This window comes from Oryzias melastigma, linkage group LG17, assembly GCF_002922805.2.
Source record: "Oryzias melastigma strain HK-1 linkage group LG17, ASM292280v2, whole genome shotgun sequence".
NCBI lineage: Eukaryota > Metazoa > Chordata > Actinopteri > Beloniformes > Adrianichthyidae > Oryzias > Oryzias melastigma.
The window spans coordinates 19,535,029-19,558,000 of record NC_050528.1 but is presented as its reverse complement, the minus strand read 5'-3'; the positions used below and the strand labels follow the sequence as shown (position 1 = coordinate 19,558,000).

Genomic DNA, 22,972 nt, shown 5'->3' with positions numbered 1-22,972 from the left:
CCAGTTCTCAAATACAGTCAATGGTACCAGCAGTTTAGTGCGACCACTGAAGTTCAGTGGAAAAAATATTAAGAAACTTACCTAAAAACCTTGAAAATATTCTGGTGTCTGGGTAGAAAAAGAGTTTATTTTCTGAATTTCAAAGGCGTTTCTTTATAGAAATCTACCTAAAATAGACCTTCTGTTGACCTATTTAAAAATTTGGTCTTCTAGTTGTGATGATGCCATTTTTAGCTACAAAAAAATTGTGCGATATTCTAGGACATTGTTTTTCCAGAGCGGCAATAATTGTCGGCTGGAATGGAGCAATTCCTCCTCCCCTTCCCATTGGGATGTGTAACAGGACAGTCTATTGTATTATCTACATCCCAAATAAGCTCTTTTTCAAACTTTTTTTTTCTGTCTGCTCCTGATTTACAACAATTTATTTAAATAAATACTCAGAAATGCGATTTTTAAGCTTATTTTCTTTAGATATGTCCTCTATCGTGAGAGAAATGCCACAAGAACATGTTAAAAACACAATTTTTATCCGAGTGGGTCTTTAACAAGCGCTGTGATCCCCCCTCCTAAATACTTTCCATCTCTGTCTTCTCCCAAATTCGTCTGAAAAAGCATCATAAAAACATGATACTTAGCCTCGTCTGGCTGAATCACATAATACTGTATCTCCAATAATCCCTCATCAGTGATCCAAGATTATCCTGTGATTCCCTGTAGAACCTTAATTTAAACTCCTGCCTCCTAACTCTCCGCTTCCCCGGACCAGCAGCTTCAACATCTCTGCTTCAACTCATCTAGATTAAGATCTCACCCTCGGCTTTCCTTGAGCTTTAAGTGAGCTGCTCCAATCTTCATAACGGATGTAAAAAATCTCAGAATTACAAGCAAAAATCTTTTAAATTGTAAAGCATCCAAACCAGTTTATGTTGTGTAATTTGATTATTTGTTTGGATAAAAAGGTCATCCCGCCTTAATATTTGTTTTTACGTCAGTTTCTATTTTGACTTTTTTTTTCTTGTTTTAAAAATTGTAAATGTTTTCCTGGAGTAAGTGCTGAGCTGGTTGTTTCTCTGTCACAGCGTCCTGGACGTCTGGATTCCTCAGCCGTTCCACGCCGAGGTCCCAGCTGACTGGTGGGACAGCGAGGCTGACAAGTCCCTGCTCGTCGGCGTCTTTAAACACGGTAACTCAGACCATAACACACGTTCATTCCAGCTGCACATGCATCACATCACCGTGATACCGCGTGAGTGCATGCACCACCCACTTCTGCTGCCCCTGGTTGATTGGCGTTGCCACGGTGGCGCCCAGTCGGCTGGCTTAGCGTATCGATGGCTGTTTTCACTGCTGGCTGTGAGAGTGTACAGGTGATACAGGTGTTAATGTTATCAACAAGGTTAATCTGGGCTCTCAAATGGCAATCTTTAGCTCCACGTCACTTCAGTGCTGGCTGTTTGGAAATGTTACAGTTTGTCTTGGACTCAGACCCTCATTCATATTAATTTGGAATAATTGTCATAATTTTTCCATCATTGCCACCTTCTATGATTCAATTAGGACACATACACACTCACACATAAGCACACACAGCGCAACACAATAGCGCTCTCCCCTTAATCATAATCCTTATTCACCAGTGAGGCCCTTCAGGGGGACCAACACACACACACGGTGAGCTGTGAGCAGACACACACAGCCACACAAAACAATGGTGAACATACAGAAGAGTGATGGCCTATAAAGGCCCTGATGATTAACGTTTGGCTGCGGGCGCAGAGCTCTGTGAAAGACAGAGCGACGGTTAGGAACAATGCCTTACATCTTTCCTAATTGAAATGTGGTGGAGAGGAGAGGCGGTGATGTTTTACTGTGGCCCTCCTCAATCTTTCTCCTCTGCCCTCCACCTCTGCATATACATTTTAACATTTTTTTCTTTTATGCTTTTTTTTTTTTAAGTCCCACTCTAATGAACTTTTGAGGTATTTTGAAAGCATTCCCATTTTCATGATTATGCTGTTTTTAGCCTAAACCTAAAAACGTGTGTTGCTTTCAAAGACATGGTTTCTGCAGAGCGGCAGTACAGTGTCGTTCCACCCCCCCTACCCCCCTATTTGCAGGGATGCAGCGTCCTTTATTACGCAGATGAGGAGTATCACTCTGTCTCTCTGTGCCTTTTAAAGAGGCCACACCAGGATTTTCTGAGTGAACTACATCCATACATATGATCATATATCACCTTTGGAACACTAAAAAACAAATTATTTATATTAGTTATTTTTCATGAGTTTTTTTCCTATCTGGAAGTAAAACGACGGTGCTAGCAGACTCTTCCTGAAAGGGGCTGTCTTACTCTGACGTCAAATTGTGAGGACCTGCTCGTTTTCTCTGGGATGGGAGGAGCTGCTGCTGAGACCGCAGGTTTTTTAGAGGATTACTCAGAAATGCGTGATTGGATCAAAATACCGCTTTAGGGTTCTTTACAGTGAGGAATGAACAGTGTAATTCACGTAAAATCTCAAAAAGTTACTTTTTCATGGTACAGCTCCTTTAAAACCAGGAATGCGTGCTTCCTCCCTCATCAAATAAGCGTGAGAAGGCATCTTCTTCCAGAAGAGGCTGGTTCATCCATAAAAAACAGCTGCTCTGAATGATAATTATCCTCCATGATTATCTTCTTCAGCAGATCAGGATTTTTTTCGGCCATTTCCAGGTCAGCTGATGCCATTTCTCCAAGCAGGGGCATGGAGAGAGGGAAGGGGGTAGCCGGTGGGGAGCAGAGATGCACCTCAGCCCCTCCTTCGGACACAAAAGCTTCATACAAGCGTCTCGACTTGTCAGAGTTTTGTGACAAACTGGAAGAGTCACGTGACTAAAATCTGCCAATACGTGAAACCACGAATAAAGAAATGTGAATAAGCGGGGGAGCACTGTAGTTCGTTAGAATTTTGCCTCTGAGTTGTGGGTGGGACTGTTGCCGACTGGTCCCCGCCCACATTTCCCATCACCCATTTGTTTACGTCCTCTTCCACTAGCTTACAGCCCCTCACAACTCCAGCCTAACGTTAGCGGTGCGACAAAAATGGCGAACAATATTAAAGCTATCATGTCGTACAGTTTTGAGCCAGATGCCAACTCTGATGAGGAAAACAAAGACGTACTTGGATCTATTTGTCTGCAAGTGGATGCATCAGTGTGGAGCTCGTGTATTTTCTATGTCACAAATATGCTGAATTTTTTCGTCGGCTTCTGATTTACAACAATTTGAGTAAAGAAATTAAATTTTAAGCTTAACTTCCTCTGTGTCCTTCATCATAAGGAAAAATGCCACAAGAACACGTTAAAAACATCAAAACCACCATTTCCATCAGAGTGGGTCTTTAAATTCTTGTCTTCGGCCCCCTCTCCTTCCCGACGTCTCTGTAGGATCTGCACGTTCTAATCTGTTCTGCTTGAACGCTCCTAACGGACAGACACGCACAGTTTCTTCCACACAGCGGCTCACTTTCACCAACTCCACGCACACACGTTTGCCTCCTCTCGCTGTCTTTCTCCTCAGCACAAATAAGCACCTGCAGGCTGGCTTGGATCGGCACACATGCAGAACGCAGGCACACACAGGCACAGAGGCTGTCTTGTCAGCAGCTGGCTCCTGGGGTCTGCCCTTCTGCTGCTGTTTTTGTGTTCCTTCATCTAATATGGATGCTGTGTGCGTCTGACTTTGTGTTGGACTCTAAAGCGTTTGAGTTTAAAAAGCGCAACTTACTTTCCTCTCTCCTTTTAAGAGTTTGCTTTTAGCTGCCGCTTATTAAAAAGTAACCAGTAAGTCTTTCTGCTGCGGCTTTTTTTGCGCGAGTTCAGCCATCGACAATCCTTGTCTGTCTTTGTTTTCAGGTTATGAGAAGTACAACTCGATGCGCGCAGACCCCACCCTGTGTTTCTTGGAGCGAGTGGGCATGCCAGACGCCAAAGCGATCGCCGCTGAGCAAAGGGGATCTGACATGATGGCAGATGGTGTTGAGGGGTAAGAGGGAGCGCCTCCTCACTCTCCAGCCCTCATAGTCGAACATTTCCACATCATACATGAGGGTTTATAACTCACAGAAGTTTCATTTTGAAGCCATTTTAAAACGGTATAGGTTGATTCTAATAACATTTTGCCTCAGACAGATTGATCTGTTAATCGACTCATTGATTAAGTCGATTATCGTTATTAAGCTGGTTGTTGTTTAGCAACGATGATTAGATTTTTAAAGTGAAGAACACGTCTGCCTAATTCTGCAGTGAGGATGAGGATCCAGAGTACAAGCCGCTCCGAATGCCTTTCAAAGATGACATGGATGACTTCACCAACTCTCCGCTGGACGACACGGTGGAGGGGGAGGCTGAAGGTGAGTGTGGAATTAAACTCATTAAGCGATGACAGTTGTTCCACGGAGAAATCCAGTGGAGTTGGCTTTTTAATGCGCAGAGTGATCATTATCGTTTTCCGTCACTACAGTTAAATCGGGCGAAAACGGTCAACCTTCTGTGGGCGGGGCTTCTGGCTCCAACGAGCGGCTCTACTGGCCAGCGGCCTCCGCTCTGACGGCCCGTCTGCGCCGTCTGATCACGGCTTACCAGCGCTCCAACCGGAGAGAGCAGCTCCGCCAGGAGGCGCTCAACCGACCCGATGGGCGCCGCCGACGACGCAGGGAGTTCCTGCCTTCCATCGCCATGGTTCCTGAAGCCGGAGGAGCAGCAGCATCTTACATTCAAGATGGCGCGGGGGTGTTCATAACAGAAGGAAGCCCGTATTTGGCCAAGGGAAGTGCATACTTTGCCAAAGGTGCTCAGTTCCTGCCAGAAACTTCCCCAGTGATGACCACCAGCTCCCTGTTGACTGATGGAGCCATGTACTACAAAGAGAGACGACAGAGGTAGAGTGATATACAACTCTTGATGGTTATGTAGGTTTAGTAAATGCTTTAAAGCTAACTGTTTATTTCACAGATGGACGCGGCGTGAGGAGGCAGATTTCTACCGCGTTGTTTCCACCTTCGGGGTGGTCTTTGACACCCAGCGGCAGAAGTTCGACTGGGCGCAGTTCAGGGCCTTCGCTCGGCTCGACAAGAAAACAGACGAGAGCTTGGAGAAATACTACTACTCCTTCATCGCCATGTGCAAACGCGTCTGCAGGATGCAGATCAAAAATGAAGCAGGTAGAACACCCGCTTTCCTGTGGATCATTTCTTAAGTGGCGATCAACGATTCACATATCAAACCTTGATTTATTATGCCTTAAGGGTTCCCATACACACAGTATGTATTCTTACTAGATGTATGAAAATCAAAATATGCATTTAATTGCATCAATTATACCTTTATTTAGAAAAGGAGATCAAAATCAATAAGACAAAATGGATAAAAACACAAGATTTTGAAAGAAAGAAACTAAGTTTATCTTTTTAAACAATGTCACGCTCAAACATTTGGCTCTCAACTTCCTGGTTAACTTTAGTAGGACACAAAACATAAACATCGCTGTTGCTTTGGATCATTTAACAACAAAACCTGAAAATGTTCTCCACAGTTTTTCCATCCTCAAAGTTTAGATTAACAACAAGAAGATGGTAAATGAAGAGAAGGCAACACCTCAATAATTATTTTATTTCATAAGAAATGACTGTATGAAATAAAAAAAACAATCACAGTTCTTCAATCTAAGCTGACAAGTGTTTCCAACACACGTGTTTTACTAACTGAATGTTTCAGTCTTTAGTGGAATCACCAAAAAACTCCCACACTTTAGATGAACATTTTACAGATACATTCTAGTAGAGGTTCTTCACCAGTTCATATGATGTCACATAAAACGTTAATGCGATTAATTTAAAAAATAATTACCACATTAATATTTATTAATCCAGATTAATTACACTTAAAGTAACCGTCTTCCGCTTCACGGCTGATGGTTCAGCCTTCTACTGCTTTCGTTAATTTCTGATAATGCAAACTTCTTCGAGCATTATCCCACTCATATCATGGTCACTTAGGAAAAGAAATAAATATTCAGTCAATGTTTTTTACTTTATTGTTGTTTTGTTTTCAGTTTAGATTGCTTTTTCACAAAAAGTGACTATTTGATATGTGGTCCGGTCCGTTGTCACGGTAACGCAACACGTTGCCGAGCTGGCAGACTTCGACTGCAGCGTTAAAGGAAAGCAATATAAATGCTGATTGTCATAATAGGTTTAATAAAACATCAGTTCAGAGAGAAAGTTCACCTTACTGCTTGTTTTTGTCCAGATGATGAAGGAAAAATTGGTTTTAAAGAAGCCTGCATCATGATATAAAACATTTGGGCTGTATGACCGGAACTTCTTTTTTAGGTGTACATCCACACCTAACAGCCAATCAGAATCGAGTATTCACCCGGACCATTGTGATTAACCATATCCAAAAAGTGTGATCAATCTGATGATTGTTTTAATCAATTGACAGCACTCAAATTTCCTTCTACATTTAAATCAAACTGTTATTTTAGAACTTATTTTATTCAGCTAAACTTTTTTTTTTCATCTACAGATAACATTCGGTAGTTTTACTTTGAAAATGAGAACCTTCTCTGACTTTGAAGATTTGTTGACTTCCTCTCACAGTAGTTAGTGCATTTGGTTCGTTTAGTTTATGTATTTAAAATCCAAATGTATTCTCCTGTTTTAGAATATTTACATTGCCTAATGTGTGTTTTTTTATTATACTCTAGTCTAGTATACTAAATTGTAATAAAATTGGCGATCTCAGATATCACAAATATTCATGCTAATTTTCTTTGGAACAGATTGTAAATATCCGAGTATTCAAATGCTCATTACAGTCCTCTTCCAGGAGGTCATTCTTGGCACAAATTACTTTTATCATCTGAGGAATAACTTTGCTGTTTCTTTGATTCTTCAGAACTTCCAGACCCGTCACTGATCATCGACCCCATCACAGAGGAACGGGCCTCCCGCACCCTGTACCGCATCGAGCTGCTGCGCCGCATCAGAGAGCAGGTTCTGCCTCACCCGCTGCTCGCCGAGCGCCTCAAGCTCTGCCAGCCCTCTCCAGACCTCCCCGAGTGGTGGGAGTGTGGCCGCCACGACCGGGACCTTCTAGTGGGAGCCTCTAAGCACGGCGTGAGCCGCACTGATTACCACATCTTAAATGACCCTTCACTGGCTTTCCTGGAGGCTCACCAGCGCTACACAAGTCAGCGAGGGACGGGTGCTAGCGTTGGAGCTCAGGGAGAACTCGCCAAAGCTGGCACGGAAGCAGCGTCTGCTCCTCTCCTGACCCCCGCTGAGCTGGCGAGCGCTGCAGCTGCTGCTGAAGTTGCCGCTAAAGAGGGGGAGATGGAAGGGAAAGACGTGCACATGGAGGAAGAGAAGGCAGAGATGGAGATGAAAATTAAAACTGAAGGAGAAGATGTCGACAGCATTTCATGTATCAAGACAGAAACCTGCGGTGAACTGGAGGGAAATCAGGGAGAAGCCCATGAAGTGAAAGATGAGACACTCGGTTCACCAATGAAGGACATCAAGACCGAAGAGGCTCAGCTGAAGGTTGAAAATCCGGAGCCGGAAGCACATAAAGAGGAATGCAGTGAAGAAGACGAGGCCTTGAAATCAGAGAAAGACCTGGACAAAGATTTGACAGGTGAGACCTTGATTCCTGAGCAGAAGGACGCCAGCTCTGAGTTCCTAGAAGATGCAGCCACTACTGGTAAACTAGAGCTGGTCCACAAAATGACTGATGAGGAGGAAGAAGAGAAGGATAACCCGGAGAACCCCAAAACACCAAAGTCAGCTGACACGGAGAGGAGCCCCGAGGAGGAGGAAGAGGAGAGGCTGGATGATGACGACAAATCCGAGAAGTCGTCTCAAGCTGAAGGTATCTCAACAGAATAGACGACTGTTCTGCTTGTTTTCCACACAGAATTTTGCAGGCTTTAATGTCCCTCCTCTCTCTCCGTACAGTGAGCGCTGTGTCAGAGCAGAAGAACTTTGATGAGGAGAGCATCGCGTCGCTGAGCATGTCCGCTCGGGATGAGACCAGAGATGGGTTTTGCCCCGATGACCTGGCAGAAACCTCTGCCCTGCAGGCTCTGCAGGACCGCGCCTATGCTTTCTCATTTTGGCCTAAAGTGAGTGTAAAGATCCGGGGATCAATGTAAAGCTGTTCACACTGTGTTTAAGAAGATGTGTGTCCCCTTTTTTAGCTGAAAACGGTTGTAGAAACTTCACATCCAGAGTTCTATTTATCAGTTTATTGGTTGTTTTTAAACATTTACAAACTATTTAATAGTATATATGTATAATTTGTACTTTCCAGAACCACATGGAGTTGAGGTAAACTTGTACTGGGTGACCCATTAACCCCTCACTTCTCTCTGCTGACCTCTCAGGATCGAGTGATGATCAACAGGATGGACAACATCTGCGAGGCGGTGCTGAAGGGAAAGTGGCCTGTCAACAGACGCCACGTCTTTGACTTCCCCAGCAGCCTCATTCCAGGTCACGGCTCCACGGCAACCACAGCAGCTGTATCCATGGTGACGGAGAGTCCGTTGCAGAGGCGGAGCCTGGTGGAGCTGACCATGGCTGGCATCCATACGGCGTACAGCGGGAGTGAAGACAGGGCGTCACCGCAGATTCATGTGAGCGTTTGTGCCGTCCTCACAGTTTTCACCCGGACGTTTTCTGGGTCTCATTATGCTTTGAACCGGAAGAAAGTAACTTTTGACCTGACTTTGCAGGAGGACGCTCTAAGTCTGACGGTGCCTCGACAGAGGAGGAGGAGGAGGAGAAAGATCGAGATTGAAGCAGAGCGGGCGGCCAAACGAAGAAACCTGATGGAGATGGTGGCTCAGCTCAGAGAGAGCCACGCTGCTGCCGAGTCCCAGAACCAAGCTATAGACCTCACCAAGGTGCTCGCAGTGACCCCCTCAGACCTGCATCGCACTCTAAAGACCCACTCCAATCATCAGTTAATCTAGTTTGAAAGCGTTCCCAAAAACTAGGTCAAGTAGTTCATGTCTCATAACAGCAAAAACCCCGAGGGTGACTGAACCAACGAGACTGATCCGGAGTAGAGCTGCTCAAAGTGTGCTGTGCTGCCAACTAGCGTTTGGGGGTTCAGGTGGAAAAGAAAAGTGAGATGCTGAAAGATGCTCATAAATAATTAATTAAAATCGTCTTGTCAGCATTTTAACTTGATACAAGTATCACCAAACAAAATATTGCAATATATCGCCAAATTGATTTTTCCCAACACCCCTAGATGTCAGCTCAGACAAGGAAAACAAAGACGTACACGGATCTAAATAAGTGCATCAGAAAGGAGCGGAGCAGGGAGCTTTTAGCCCATCGATTGTAGCTTCTACGTCAGATTCTGCAGAATCAGGGTTCGATTCCCATGATCCCGTGTGGGTCCTTATGGAAGAGGATTCACACTACTTCCACAAAGGGGCCTGAGCCCAGGTCTCCCTGTGCCTGTCCCCAGCCCAGATGAAATTCAGGATTGTGTCAGGAAGGGCATCCAGCAGAAGAATCCGCCAAATCAAATATGCAACTCGGTGGAAGCTGTTTTACTGTGGCGATCCCTGATGGGAAATGTCTGCTCCTGATTTACAACAATTAAGAGGAAAAAATACTCAGAAAAGCCATTTTAATCTTAATTTTCTTTATATATGTCCTCCATCATGAGAAAATGCCACAAAAACATGTTAAAAACAGTTTTTATCTGAGCGGGTCTTAAACCCTCCTTCTCACACTAGTTAAAGATGCAACCACCTCACGAGTCTGTTTACACAGCTGTCCCCGAGTGCACGTTCACATTGAATTATGACATCTTTAACTGAAAGAGGCACAAACACATCATGATTGAGATTTGTCCTTTGAGTATGCATTAGCAGAGCAAACGCCACCAGCATGAACATCACCACACGTGTACCTGCAGGGTGAACAACCCAACTCAACTTCTGTACTGTAGCAGAACTTCTTTGAGGTTTTTTTTCTGTCCCTTTGATGTCTGGCGCCTGATTACCACAGCAGGTGCAAACAGGAATCTGTCCGTTTACACAAGTTTTTTTTTATACGCAGCATAAAAGCTTGCGGTTCCATACCGAACAGGGAGGGGCCGTGATGACGCCTCAGAGGCGTCTGCTTGGAAGATACTTCACAACAGTGACACGTTTGATTTACTGAAATGTTCCTCTCACTTCAGGGGGTGCACCATCACCACAAGGCCTCTCCATCATTCTCTGGCTTCCCCAACACTCTGACGAACCCCTCCCTGAAGGCTCAGATGGAGTTGCTGCAGCAAGTCCCTTCCTCCGGACACCGAGCCAATGGTTCGCTGGAGGCCGACCTGCCCATGATACGACGGAGGCGGGGCCGCAGGAAAAATGTGGAGGGCTTGGAGCTGCTGTTCATGGGGAACAAGAGGACCGGAGGGGGGGTATGTGGAGCAGAGTAATCCTAAAAGCAGATTTCATCTCCAGCTCCAGCGCTAACATTTCCCTGTGTGTATAGGACGACGTGGATGAAAAGAAAGTCCCGGCTTTGGATTCGGTTCAGGAAGTGGCTCATCCCCACAGAGGCCACAGCGTCCCCGAGCAGAGCCCCAGCGCCCGATCGCTGGCGTCGGGCAGCATGGAGGAAGAGGAGACGGCGCTCTCCAACAAAGACCTCGGAGAGTGGCTGCGGCAGCACCCCTCCTACATGGACATGCCAGGATTCACACCAGTAAATGCTCCTCATTTCCACATTGAAATCAGCCTGTTGGGGATTTTTTTTTATTTTTTTTAAATCCTGCTTTTTTACGTTTCTGCAGAAGAGCGAGGAGATGCTGCTGTCTCAGTTCTCCAAGCCGAAGCAGAAACGCCACCGCTGTCGAAACCCAAACAAAATCGACATCAACACCCTGACGGGGGATGAGAGGGTCCCTGTGGTGAACAGACGAAACGGACGCAAGGTGAAGACCAGTTTGAGAATTTGTTTTTTAAATCATTTCATCCCCTAAAACACCTTTAATTGTTGTGTAGATGGGCGGGGCTATGGCTCCACCAATGAAGGAGCTTCCAAGGTGGTTACTGGAGAACCCGGAGTTTTCTATCGCGCCTGATTGGACAGAAATCGTCAAGCAGTCGGTTTGTACCCAACTGAGCTGATGGATCTGAGAGGTTTGAACTCCTTTAACAGAAATGCTCTTTTTCAGGGTTTCCTCCCAGAAGCCATGTTTGACCGACTTCTGACCGGCCCTGTCGTCAGGGAGGAGGGCGTGCGTCGCCGGGGGAGACGGCCCAAATCTGAGATCGCCAAAGCAGCCGCCGCTGCCCAAGCAGCAGCTGCAGCTCAGGCTGCGCAGGCGTCGCTGGCGACTGCGGCTTCATCAGCAGGTAAGCCGGAGCGTCTGACGCGAAGCTGATTGTGTGTTTGCTCCGTTCTGAGTCTGCGTTTGTCTGCAGGAGGAATCAACCCTCTGCTCCTCAACAGCCTGTTTGGAGGGATGGACTTGTCGTCTCTCCAGAGCCTCCAGTCTCTCCAGTTGGCTGCTGGGCTGATGGCCTTCCCTCCTCCCACCGACCCCAAGCAGAGTGCCGCCAACGCCGCCGCTGCCTCCATGCTGCCCCTCATGCTGCCAGGTATGGGAGGCCTGCCCAATATGGCCGCCCTCCCGAACATGTTCAGCCTCGGCGGGCTCTTCGCCGGTAACTTGGCGACAGCCTCTGCTGCCCCCTCTGCGACCAACTCCACCGTCACCACGGCGGCGAGCAACGGAACCATGGAGGCAGAGGGAGCAGACGGAGAGGAGACCGTAAAGAGGAAGAGAGAGGAGATAGATGAAGATGATGGTGATGAGGTGGAGGATGAGCAGGAGGCCAATGAGGAGGGGCTGAAGACGAAGAAGAGGAAGATGGAAGGCGAGGGCGGCTCAGAGGGAATGCAGAAGTCTGCCGGCGACGGAGCGGTGAAGCTGCCAGCCGCAGACTCATCGACAGATGTTTCCATCAATGGCGATGCCGCCGCCCTGCTGGCGGCTGCCGGCATGTCTGCCAACTCCCTGGCATTCAACCCCTTCCTCATCTCCACCATGGCTCCCGGGCTCCTGTACCCCTCCATGTTCCTGCCCCCGGGCCTCGGAGGACTCAGCCTACCTGGCTTCCCCACCGCCTCCACCCTGGCTGAGCTGCAGAGCGCCATGGCTGGAGCGCTGGGCGGCAGCGCCACGACCCCGACCGCCTCGAGGGATGAAGAGGAGGAGGACAAGAAGGGGGAAGTGAAAGCTGCAGCCGATGAGGAGGAGGAGGATGAGGACGCACAGGGAGGGGGACGGAGGGACTTGGCTGAGGGGGAGACGAGCGGTGAAGCCCAACAGCCCACTCTGGAAGAAAGAGGAGAGGAGGAGGATGAGGAAGAGGCGGCGGCGTCTCCACAGTAGGGCAGGAGTGACTGAACATGAAACTGACCGGCCTTGAACATTTCCTCCCCTCTGACCCCCCACCACGTTTACACGCCTCCACAAATATCCAAACTATTAAGAATTCTGTTGTTTTGTTGTTGTTTTTTATGATTTTTTTCCCTTCTGTCTTTATTGTTTGGCCAGGTGTATTTACTCTGCGTCAGAGAGGACAGGTGTGTTTGTGTTAAGTTAAATCTCTCTGATTGATAGTGTAGTCAGGGAAAACCTCCGCCGCTCGCAGCTCGGCTCCTCAAAGATTTGTTCTTTCCGCATTTCGTTTCCTCTCAGATAGGATTTCACAAGTTTCCAATAGTGCTTCTATTATTATATTATTATTATTGCTGCTTTCAGCTCCTGAGTCTTTATTTTTTTCATTTCTGCCTCCTCCTTTTTTAATTTTTTTGTCTGTTTTGTTGTTAGCAGCGTCTCATTAAGCCAAGAAAAACGCCACGTCTCGTGCTTTTTCTGACATCAGTTCTCAAACGATAAAACGGCATTACAGCAAACCGGCTGTCTGTCTGACAAAGCTGCTGCAAAAGGAATTGTGGGTATTGGAGTTGACTGAGCTGTTTTTTGTTTTTTTTGTAGTTCTCACATATCAGACCAGGTAGACTCTGATGAGGAAAATAAACGATGAGAAGAATTTTGTCTCGCACATCCGGACATGTACTTGATTTCTTGTTCAGGTGTCTACCACTACACACACTAAGAAGCCCTTTGATTTTGTGTACTTGTGTCTTCGAGGACTCGCCCCCCCCCACAAACAACTCTTCCTTTTTGAGTACGCGCACTCCTGATGAGGCGCCGAACCGATACTGTTAAACCCAGTCCCACACTGAAAACCAGTCGCACCTCCTTCCTACTGCCACATCTGAATCCTCCCCCCTCGAGGCGGCCGGTTTTTCGGTGTACGGGGTGGCAGGCGGGCTGGGTCTGCCGCCAATCAGGCCTTCTGATTGGTCCGCTTCATGCTACTGAAACCAGCTGTCCTCCGCCGGAGGACTTTGTGAATTAATGGGAGCGCTGGTCCACACAGGGATGTGATATTTCAGGTTTTAAAGCTGTTTTTTTTTTTTTTGGTCCCTCCCCTTCCTACGCCGCAAAAACATTCACATCCCGGTAGTTCCAGACCAAGTGCTGCTCCAAGGTGACCTACTCTGATAAGACTGTTGCTCTAGTCACACACACTGACACCAGGCCTGACCGAAAAACAGGACTGAGACACTTCGCCCCCCTCCAACCCGGAGCTGTTAAAGCATAAAGTTCCACTCTGCCCGTAAGTTTAAAATACTTGAAAAGCACGAGCGGTGCTTGATTTGTCGCCCCGCCCCTCCCCCCCGAATCCCCAAAAGGCCAGTTCAAGTGAAATCAAGTGCTGCAAGTGGTTCAGATCTTTGAAAGTACATTCAAGCCGGCGCTGTGGCCCGCTCTTGTTCACGCTCGCTATCACAGCCAGCATATGCAGGGAGTCGCCACGACGACGGCCGCTCTCCTCTCAAACGCTGAGACAGCAATAACCGAGGCAGCTTGTGAATGTTTCGTCACTCTCCCGACACACACGCACACGACATGATTAACCACAAGTGTCATATGAAACGAAAAACAAACGTAAAAACTGTAACCATGACTAAGAAGTACTGCAATCAGTCTTGTCTCACTCTGTTCCTGTTGATGCACTGGTGTTAAAGAGTAAAAAGTAATCAGGTACCTTTATTACTTAGCTACTTTTCTTGAAAAAAAAGGACTTTTTGTTACTTTTAGCCAGCAAGCTGAAGAGCATTACCTCAAATTTCTTATCTAGCCTTGAAGTTTACAGACATACCATGTAAATGTGTTTTTTTTTTCCTTTGTTTTTTGGAAACATCATGTATGATGAATTGTAGCTATGATGCTTTTAATAAAAGTGAATCATGATATTCGCCTAGGAAACCAACCATCCGCCTCCGTCTCATCATTCACTTTCATTTTGGAGCAGATATTCCTATTGTTTTAGCTGAAGCTACAGTAGCACCAGCATGTGTACGTTCACGAGCAGTTCTGTAATAACTAGACTTGGATTCATTTAAAAAATTGCAAACATAGAAATTTAATAGAAAACAATATAGTGTTTTTATTATATGTTTTAAGTATAAGCTGCATTTTTTTTGGCAGGGTGTGATTTATGTGATTTTTCTTTTTTTCTGAATTAATAGAAATAACCACTAGAGGGCACTGTATGTGTCAGTATTTGTTACTGATGCCAATTCGGAAAAAGTAGCGCCAAGTCTCACGCTACCTTCACACCAACTTCGACTATGGGCGCTCAAGTGACCACTTACAATAAAAAGTTCATGTGAACACTCATAAATGCTCATTTTGGGCTTCCCCGTTCAAAACTCGCTCTTACGCACAACTACGCAAGTTTTTATGACTGTTTTCCGGCCCTACATACAAAATACTATTGAACGCACATTGAGAGTTAAACCAGTCGGGGACGAATGGATGAAGTCCCTTCTAATAGTAATTTTTACTAATAGTAAAAAAGAATATACAGTAGCCACAAATCTTTTGATTTGCTAACAAGTTAATGCTGTATTACAATTTAACTGACATAAAATCAGGTTTTGTAATCAGATTACATTTTGTGTAAGTCTGAAATAAGTTATATTTTTGAATATTTTGGTTTCTAGATCAAATAATTTGATTACAAAGTTATCTAATCAAAACTTGTGTAATTTTACTAGTTATTGTAGTCTACATGCTAGATTTAAAAAAAAACTAAGAAAATATAAAAATCTGTTCTTTGTCCAGAATTTTGTTAAATAAATTTCTCCTAAAATGTGACTTATAGTCCAAAATAAATATATTAGCTAGATATTTTTTGTTTGATTACACATGTAATACTGTATTACACTTTTAAATAACCTGAAAACAGGTTTGTAATCTGATTACATTTTGTGTATTTTGATTACAAGTCTGAAATAAGTTATATTTTCGAATATTTTGGTTTCTAGATCAAACAATTTGATTACAAAGTTAGTTATCTAATCAAAACTTGTGTAATTTTACTAGTTATTGTAGTCTACATGCAAAAAAAGATTAAATATTTTTCTAGATTAAAAAAAAAAACTAAGAAAATATAAAAATCTGTTCTTGGTCCAGAATTTTGTTAAATAAATTTCTCCTAAAATGTGACTTATAGTCCAAAATAAATATATTAGCTAGATATTTTTTGTTTGATTACACATGTAATACTGTATTACACTTTTAAATAACCTGAAAACAGGTTTGTAATCTGATTACATTTTGTGTATTTTTGATTACAAGTCTGAAATTAGTTATATTTGGAACATTTTGGTTTCTAGATCAAATAATTTGATTACAAAGTCAGTAATCTAATCAAAACTTGTGTAATTTTACTAGTTATTGTACTCTACATGCAAAAAAAGATTAAATATTTTTTCTAGATAAAAAAAACAAACTAGAAAATATAAAATATCTGTTCTTGGTCCAGAATTTTGTTAAATAAATTTCTCCTAAAAATGTGACTTATAGTCCAATATATATGTTAGCTAGATATTTTTTGTTTGATTACACATGTAATACTGTATTACACTTTTAAATAACCTGAAAACAGGTTTGTAATCTGATTACAAGTCTGAAATTAGTTATATTTGGAATATTTTGGCTTTTGGATCTAATTAATTTAATTACAGATTAACTAATCTCCCCATAATTTGTTATTTTTGTAATCCAAAATGCAAAAAAAAAAGATGAAGCATTTTTCTAGATTTTTGTTACTGTTCCATTTTTGTTTTGTTTGCTTTAACCTTGTGTTTTGGTCTCTGGTTTTCTGGTTGCAATAGTGCTGAAACCCACACTTCCTGTATTAAACATGACAGTTAACAGGTTAAAAAGTAACCACTAGTTAATTGGTAACAGACAAGTCACAAATGTTCATTTTTGAAATGGCTTTGTGTACATTTCTGTAAATCTCTGATCATATTTAAAGTAGAATTTGTGTTCTAGTACAGGTCTTTTAAGTTCATCATAGTCTTCTTTTTTTTTCATCCCAACTGACATCTTAAAAAAAGTTCTGGCACAGTGACAAAATATTTGGCCATGATGGCAACAATCGTGGAGATGAAAGCTGGCCTCAAAAATAATTATATTTAACTAAGAAATTCTTCTGAGGTTCATCAAGGACGTCTTTAAATACAGTAAAAGATTAAATTAAATTTTTTAACTAAACTTCCCTCTCTGTTACATAAACCTTAATACAATAAACATCCCGGCTCATATTGAAATTTCATCGACCTTCAATGTTTTTTTTTTTAATTTCTATGAATTTAAAGTTTAGCAGGTTCCTCATCTGGAGTCTGGTGAGGCTGCAGTGCTGTAGTGTGTACAGTAACCCAGCGTGATGCGTGCGTGCACGCTCTCACCGGTCCAGCCAGCCGTCACAAATGGCTTCTCTCCCACTGAAGCTGCTGACGTCTCCCAAACTGACAGCCAGGACCTGCTGCTGCGGCTGTGCGTCAGCCAGTGGACAGTGTGCAGGACTTCGCTTTTCTTTTCCTTCGCGTGAAAATACTCAACGTTACTCTGAACTTGTGCGTTACAGTCACGGTTGTGGAGTTTCTCAGACAGGCTGTGAAATGTTAGTGTTTTTGTGTTTTTATAGACCGAAGAAAATCAATTAAAACCAATTAATTTCAATTAGTTTTCTTCCTACCCTACACATACATGGTCAATAAACTTGTAGATGTGATACATTTTATACAGGTAAGATTACCTCAAAGATGGTTTGTACTTTTATCTCCTGTTATCTCAAATTTTTATCGTCTTTTTTTGCATTTTAAATTAGAAAAGTCAGATTCTTCTTTTGTCTCATGTGTTCTCTTACTTTGTTTCATTAAACATCACCCCCATATGTCTGCTACACCTTGCACTCCCTAAAAACATTTTGAGACATAAATAAAAAAAAATAAAAAAGTTTTAGGAAACGTGCTAGAAAGAGAACAAACACAAATGTCTTAAAAAATGTCATGGATTTTGCTCATCTATAACCAACAAGAAGCCACTCTGACTCATGAAACCGTCCATCTATCACTGAATCGCTTTTGAGGTCACAGGGTTGCTGGAGCCTATCCTAGCTACTGTTGCACCCTGGATGGGTTGCCACATAATCACACATTCACATGTTGGGACAGAACAGAATCTTCATGAAAGCTATGAAACATGTTTTTGGACAGAAAGGACCCCAATGGGATTCAAATCAGCACCTGTTTGCTGAGAGATGAGAGATGAGAGTGAACCGCTACACCGCTGTACAGACTGACTTATAAAGCACAATGGAATATCACAATTTACGGAAAATTATTGTAGAACACAAACTTATACAGAGAATTCTGTTTTCGCTTTTTTACTCCCCTGAGAAATACACCACAGAATTTAATTATAAGTATATTTAATGTTGAACTTCTGCTTTTCAGTTTCCTTTTCATAAGGACACTTTCTTACTTTATAAAAGAAAGAGGTAGTTTCATGATTCGAGGCTGCTCTTCTGCCAGTGGATTAAAAAACAGAAATTATTGTTCAGTAAAAAGTAACCAAATCCTTTTTTCAAAAACATTTGTGTGGAAAAATCCTCCTGTTAACATATAAGGCTCTGAATGGTGTGGCCCCATCCTATATTAGAGATCTCATAGTTCCTTACCAACCAGTCAGAACACTTCGTTCACAAAATGCTGGACTGCTTGTAGTTCCTAGAATTTCTAAAAGTACAGTTGGAGGTAGAACCTTCAGCTATCAAGCTCCTGTTCTATGGAATAAGCTCCCAGCTCATGTCAGAGAGGCAGGTACAGTTTCTACCTTCAAAACTAGCCTTAAAACATTCCTATTTGGACAGGCGTTCTGCCAGACTAGCCAGTAATCATAGAATAATTAACATAATGCTCCCATACTGTTCTGAAGTTTGGGGAAATAATTATTATAATCACATACTTCTCCAATATATGCTTGCAATATAAATTATGAAATATGTATATTCTCTACATAATAACATAGAAGGCTGCTAGAAGTTAGAAGCTGGGGAAAGTATGGTGCACTGGGGCTCTGTCCTCTTTTCCATCTACTTCTCCTCTCCTCTACTTTTTTATTTACTTCTAATTGTATGCCTTTGTTGGTGGTGCAGTATAATTCACATGTTTTTCCTTCTTTCCGACTCCCCTGTGGGAGACCGGGAGAGATTGCAGTTTCCGGGAGACTTGCTGGTGATCCTGACGAAGCCCCGCCCATCTGGATGAAGCCCCGACACCATCCTGCATCTCTGAGTGGGAGTGATTCCTGGTGGGTCGTCTGTCCTCCTGCTCCTGGTCGTGGACTGCAGTTCTGCTTCATCTGGACTATGGACTTAATCATCACTCGTCCCTCAGCTCTATATGAATGAACTCTACTCATATATGCAGTTTTAGCAGCTAACTTTTCTTTAACCGTTCTGGTATCGCCTGTCCGTCCTGGGATGGGATCTCTCCCTCATGTGGGAATCCCTAAGGTTTCTTCTTTTTTTCCTGACTCAGGTTTTTTTAGGAGTTTTTCCTTACCGCGAGGGAGGGTCTAAGGACAGGGATGACCGTTCTTTATAGTCTGTTTAGTTTTTACCTATTGTGCATATTTTATGACTCCATCTGTGCATCTGTAAAAACTACAGGCATGAAGCCCAATGAGGCAAATTGAATTTGTGATATTGGGCTATATAAATAAAATTGAATTGAATTGAATTGAATTGAAATATTTCTGAATACAGTCAAAACAGCAGCAAAGAAAAATGTTAAAAACATTAGAAAAACCAGAGACTCCTCTCCCCCAAATGTTTGAAAAATACATTTTATTCACATTCATGAATTGAATACATTTCTAAGCTTTTATTTTATGCTCCTCTTGTGTCGTTTCTTTATTTTTGCCTGTTTGGACTCAATAAGGCGTCCTTCTATGAACACTCAGATTGTTGGAGAGGGTGTGTTCACTCCTGCAGACAGCAGTGTGTGTCAGTGTGAGACAGACGTCTGGCCTAATCTCTTTGCTGGAGGAAGTGGGACGTGAAATTCACCAGCCCCACAAACACACACACACAAGAACACACACACACACTTCACCTCCAACCCAGCATGCAGTCCTGTCTTCCAGCCTCATTTCTCCTTCCAGGAATTTCAGCTCAGTCCCTTTTTTCTATATTTCCCCTTTGAAGATGTGAGCTAAAACCCTACAAATATATGGATTTCATGTTTACTCTGTTATTAAAATGCTTCATAGAATCTTAAACTGCAATAGACAAACACTAATGTACATTTACTAGCTATTTAATCTGATATGAGGACTTAAACAACATGATAGAATTAGTGTCTTTAAAAGCAAACTGGTGATTTTAAAAGAAAATTCTGCCTCTTTGCATTATTATTATGATTTGTTACTTCAAAACAAAATCAATAAAGTGCCTTTTTACAGTTATTTTTTTTCATATGCAGACATTTTGGGTTCATTTTTTTATAAAAACAGATTCTGTGCATTTGTTTTGTTATTTGGTGCACAAGTCTGTAACAAGAATTTACAGTATGGTTTCTTAGTATTTTATTCAAGTTTTACTTTTTTTTTCTAAAAAAGAAAATTGTCAGTTAATTTGATACAAATATAAATCAAACCACTTTGGCTCCAAAATGACTTTAGTATTTATGTAAAAGCAAAAATGTACGAGATTTTTCTTTTTTTATGGATGTAAATACACTCACTTGCCATTTTATTAGGTCCTGGTTAGTGTAATCTTTAATCAGCCAATCACATGGCAGCAACTCAATGCATTTGTGGCCAAAAGCAGTTTTGGAGGTAAAGGAGGTCCAACCAATACTAGAAAGCTGTACCTAAAAACGTGTCCGGTGAGTGTGAATTCAGGTGAAGGGGTCCAGTACTGAGATGGCTAAGCCTTGTAGAAGGTGTTACAACTGAGAAGAACTTTTGTGAAATGAAAGAGTATCAGAACCTCAATCAAATTTGGAAACAAAATATTTGGTACATTTTTAGGCTTAATGTACGCTATTCTCTCTTGCAAGACATATAATAAGACAATTTTTCTTTAAAAATATGTTCTTTTTTACATTTTTAGGTTTCAGTTTTTGCAGTCTAAGAGTTTCTTGTTGCCCTATAATATAATGTCTATAGGAATACTAGCTAGCTGACTTGAATATGACTATTTTTCCAAAACTGTCAAGTATTTTGAAAACTGTAAGATATAACATTTTGTTGGATTCATTTGATGGTCAAAATAGAGGTTTGCTACTTAGTTAGAGGTTAGACCAGAGGTCTGCAACCTGCGGCTCCAGAGCCACATGTGGCTCTTTTACCTCTCCATGGTGGCTTAAGAAAAAAAATAAAATAATAGTAATTTTCAAAAATGTTAGAGTTTAGCTTCTGTTATGGCAACATGGTAACGTGTTTTTGCTAGCTTGTTGTCTACTGTGGTTTTTAGGCTAATTTAGAGTTTAGCTTCTATTTTAGCAACATGCTAATGTTTTTGACTAATTTAGTTTAGTGATTAAATTTATGCTAATTTGGAGTTTAGCTAATATTGATGATGTTTTCAGCTAATTTGTTATCTATCAAGTTTTTAGGAGATAATTTAGAGTTTAGCTTCTATTTTAGCAACATGCTAACATTTTTGACTAATTTAGTTTACTAAGAAATTTTAGGCTATTATGGAGGTAAGCTAGTAATTGAGCAACGAGCTAGCATTTTTTTTGTGGCTAATTTGGGCTCAAATTATTTTTTATGCTAATATTTTAGCAATAGGCTAACATTTTTTACTAATTTGTTATCTACTGTTTTTTTAGGCTAATTTAGAGTTTAGCTTTTATTTTAGCAACATGCTAACATTTTTGGCTGATTTCATTTATTGAGGAATTTTTTGCTAATTTGGAGTTCAGCTAGTAATTAATTAACAGGCCAGTTTTTTTTTTTTTTTTTTTTTTCTAATTTGACCTCTACTAAAGGTAAAGGTAAAAATAAAAAAAATCCCATTTTGAGACATGCTACTGGTAGTTTCTTTTTATATTTTTGCTTCTGTTCATACCAAAATACTTCACATAATTCACATTTACTAAAAAATTAAAAAAACAATTAGAAGGTCATGAATGCCAATTTTCTTAAAGGCTAAAGTAAGTCTATGCGGCTCCTTCTAGGTTTTGATCAGTAGAAAACGAGCCCAAATGGCTCTTTTACTGTTAAAGGTTGCCGACTCCTGGGTTAGACTCTTGGATAGCCTGTGTGTGCGTGAGTGTGCGCGTGCACGTGTGTGCTGTTCTCTCGTCCAGATCTCGGCTGGATGTGTCACTTCCTGCTCTCTGTGGTTGTCATGGTGAGGCCAGGGTTCCAGTGATAAAGAGCCATCTGCCGTCGGCATGACCACCTACAGGCCAGCCGTGCGCCCAGCCATGGCAACTGTGATTGATAGCCCCTGGAGAGTGAAAGAGGGAGGGTGGAGAGAGAATCGGGAGGGTGTGGAAAACAAGGAGGGGAGAAGGAAGTCAGAAGAGATGTGACAGAGCTGGAGACGAGAGGGCAGGAAGGAGAGGAAGAGACGTGTCCAGATGTCCTCCCGTTTGCTCCCGGGTTTTCAGTTTCTCTCGTTTCCAAGGGAGACAAATGGTGGAAACGTCACTGTGAGAGCCAGTCTGTCAATTGCTTCTTAACAAACAAAAACACGTTTTGAGGGGATTTTTAATGCAAACTTTATTTTAACCTCAATGTACACCCTCCAAGAGGGGTTTGAAACAATGCTGAAGTTCCCGTCTTCAACTTCATCTTTCTGAATGCTCTTTTCAGCGAGTGTTTGTGTTTTTATTTTCTTCTTCACTAAAAACACAAAAGACAAATCAAATATGAGCGGTCTAAAACAGCAATAACAATTACACATTATCAAACAAATCAAAGCAACATGTTTTCCTTGTACATTTGGTGCTAGTACAGCTGCATGTTACATTATAGTGGAGTTGGTGTCAGCGAATGACGCTGTTTCCTCTGTTTTGTCCTTTAAGCATGAAGCCTGAGGAATCCATCTACAAGTGACCTTCATGTTTCTTCACCAAAACAAAATGTTTTTTTTTTATCTACGAAATGTCTCTGGACCAATATGTTGTTTTTCCCCAACTAAAAAATCTGTGATATTAAAGTCCTTTAAACCCAGTTTCTTTTTTAGGTCACGAGTTCACTTAATGATTACTTTTAGGACCTAACACTGTCTAACTCTAAGAGATTTAGGACAGTATTGATGAGATGAAATATCGCGATACTTCATTCAGCTCACTGAACCTCTTTCAGCAGCTCTACACCGCACTAAAAAGTTTTTATCCAATTCACACTCTTTAAAATGTAGCAAAATATCATCTCTGGTGCTGCCTTGGGATATATCGTGATATATATCGTACCGAGACGTGTGCATCGTGATGCGTATCGTTTT

At 42.3% G+C, this 22,972-nt stretch overlaps 1 protein-coding gene across 5 annotated transcripts in view; it reads left to right on the top strand.

The window, feature by feature from the left end:
- The window catches only part of chd7 (chromodomain helicase DNA binding protein 7), a 94,062-nt gene extending 79,642 nt beyond the window's left edge, over window positions 1–14,420 (top strand). For all 5 annotated transcript variants that reach the window (XM_024273350.2, XM_024273346.2, XM_024273349.2 and 2 more), the window contains exons 27-41: window positions 1,083–1,186; window positions 3,895–4,024; window positions 4,285–4,391; window positions 4,502–4,919; window positions 4,993–5,201; window positions 6,940–7,914; window positions 8,001–8,167; window positions 8,429–8,680; window positions 8,780–8,950; window positions 10,249–10,482; window positions 10,557–10,769; window positions 10,858–10,998; window positions 11,069–11,173; window positions 11,242–11,422; window positions 11,492–14,420. In XM_024273350.2, the coding sequence (XP_024129118.1) occupies window positions 1,083–1,186; window positions 3,895–4,024; window positions 4,285–4,391; window positions 4,502–4,919; window positions 4,993–5,201; window positions 6,940–7,914; window positions 8,001–8,167; window positions 8,429–8,680; window positions 8,780–8,950; window positions 10,249–10,482; window positions 10,557–10,769; window positions 10,858–10,998; window positions 11,069–11,173; window positions 11,242–11,422; window positions 11,492–12,465 (4,381 nt within the window). In that variant the 3' untranslated portion in view covers window positions 12,466–14,420. The remainder of the gene's footprint in view (window positions 1–1,082; window positions 1,187–3,894; window positions 4,025–4,284; window positions 4,392–4,501; window positions 4,920–4,992; window positions 5,202–6,939; window positions 7,915–8,000; window positions 8,168–8,428; window positions 8,681–8,779; window positions 8,951–10,248; window positions 10,483–10,556; window positions 10,770–10,857; window positions 10,999–11,068; window positions 11,174–11,241; window positions 11,423–11,491) is intronic.
- Window positions 14,421–22,972: the final 8,552 nt, after the last annotated feature.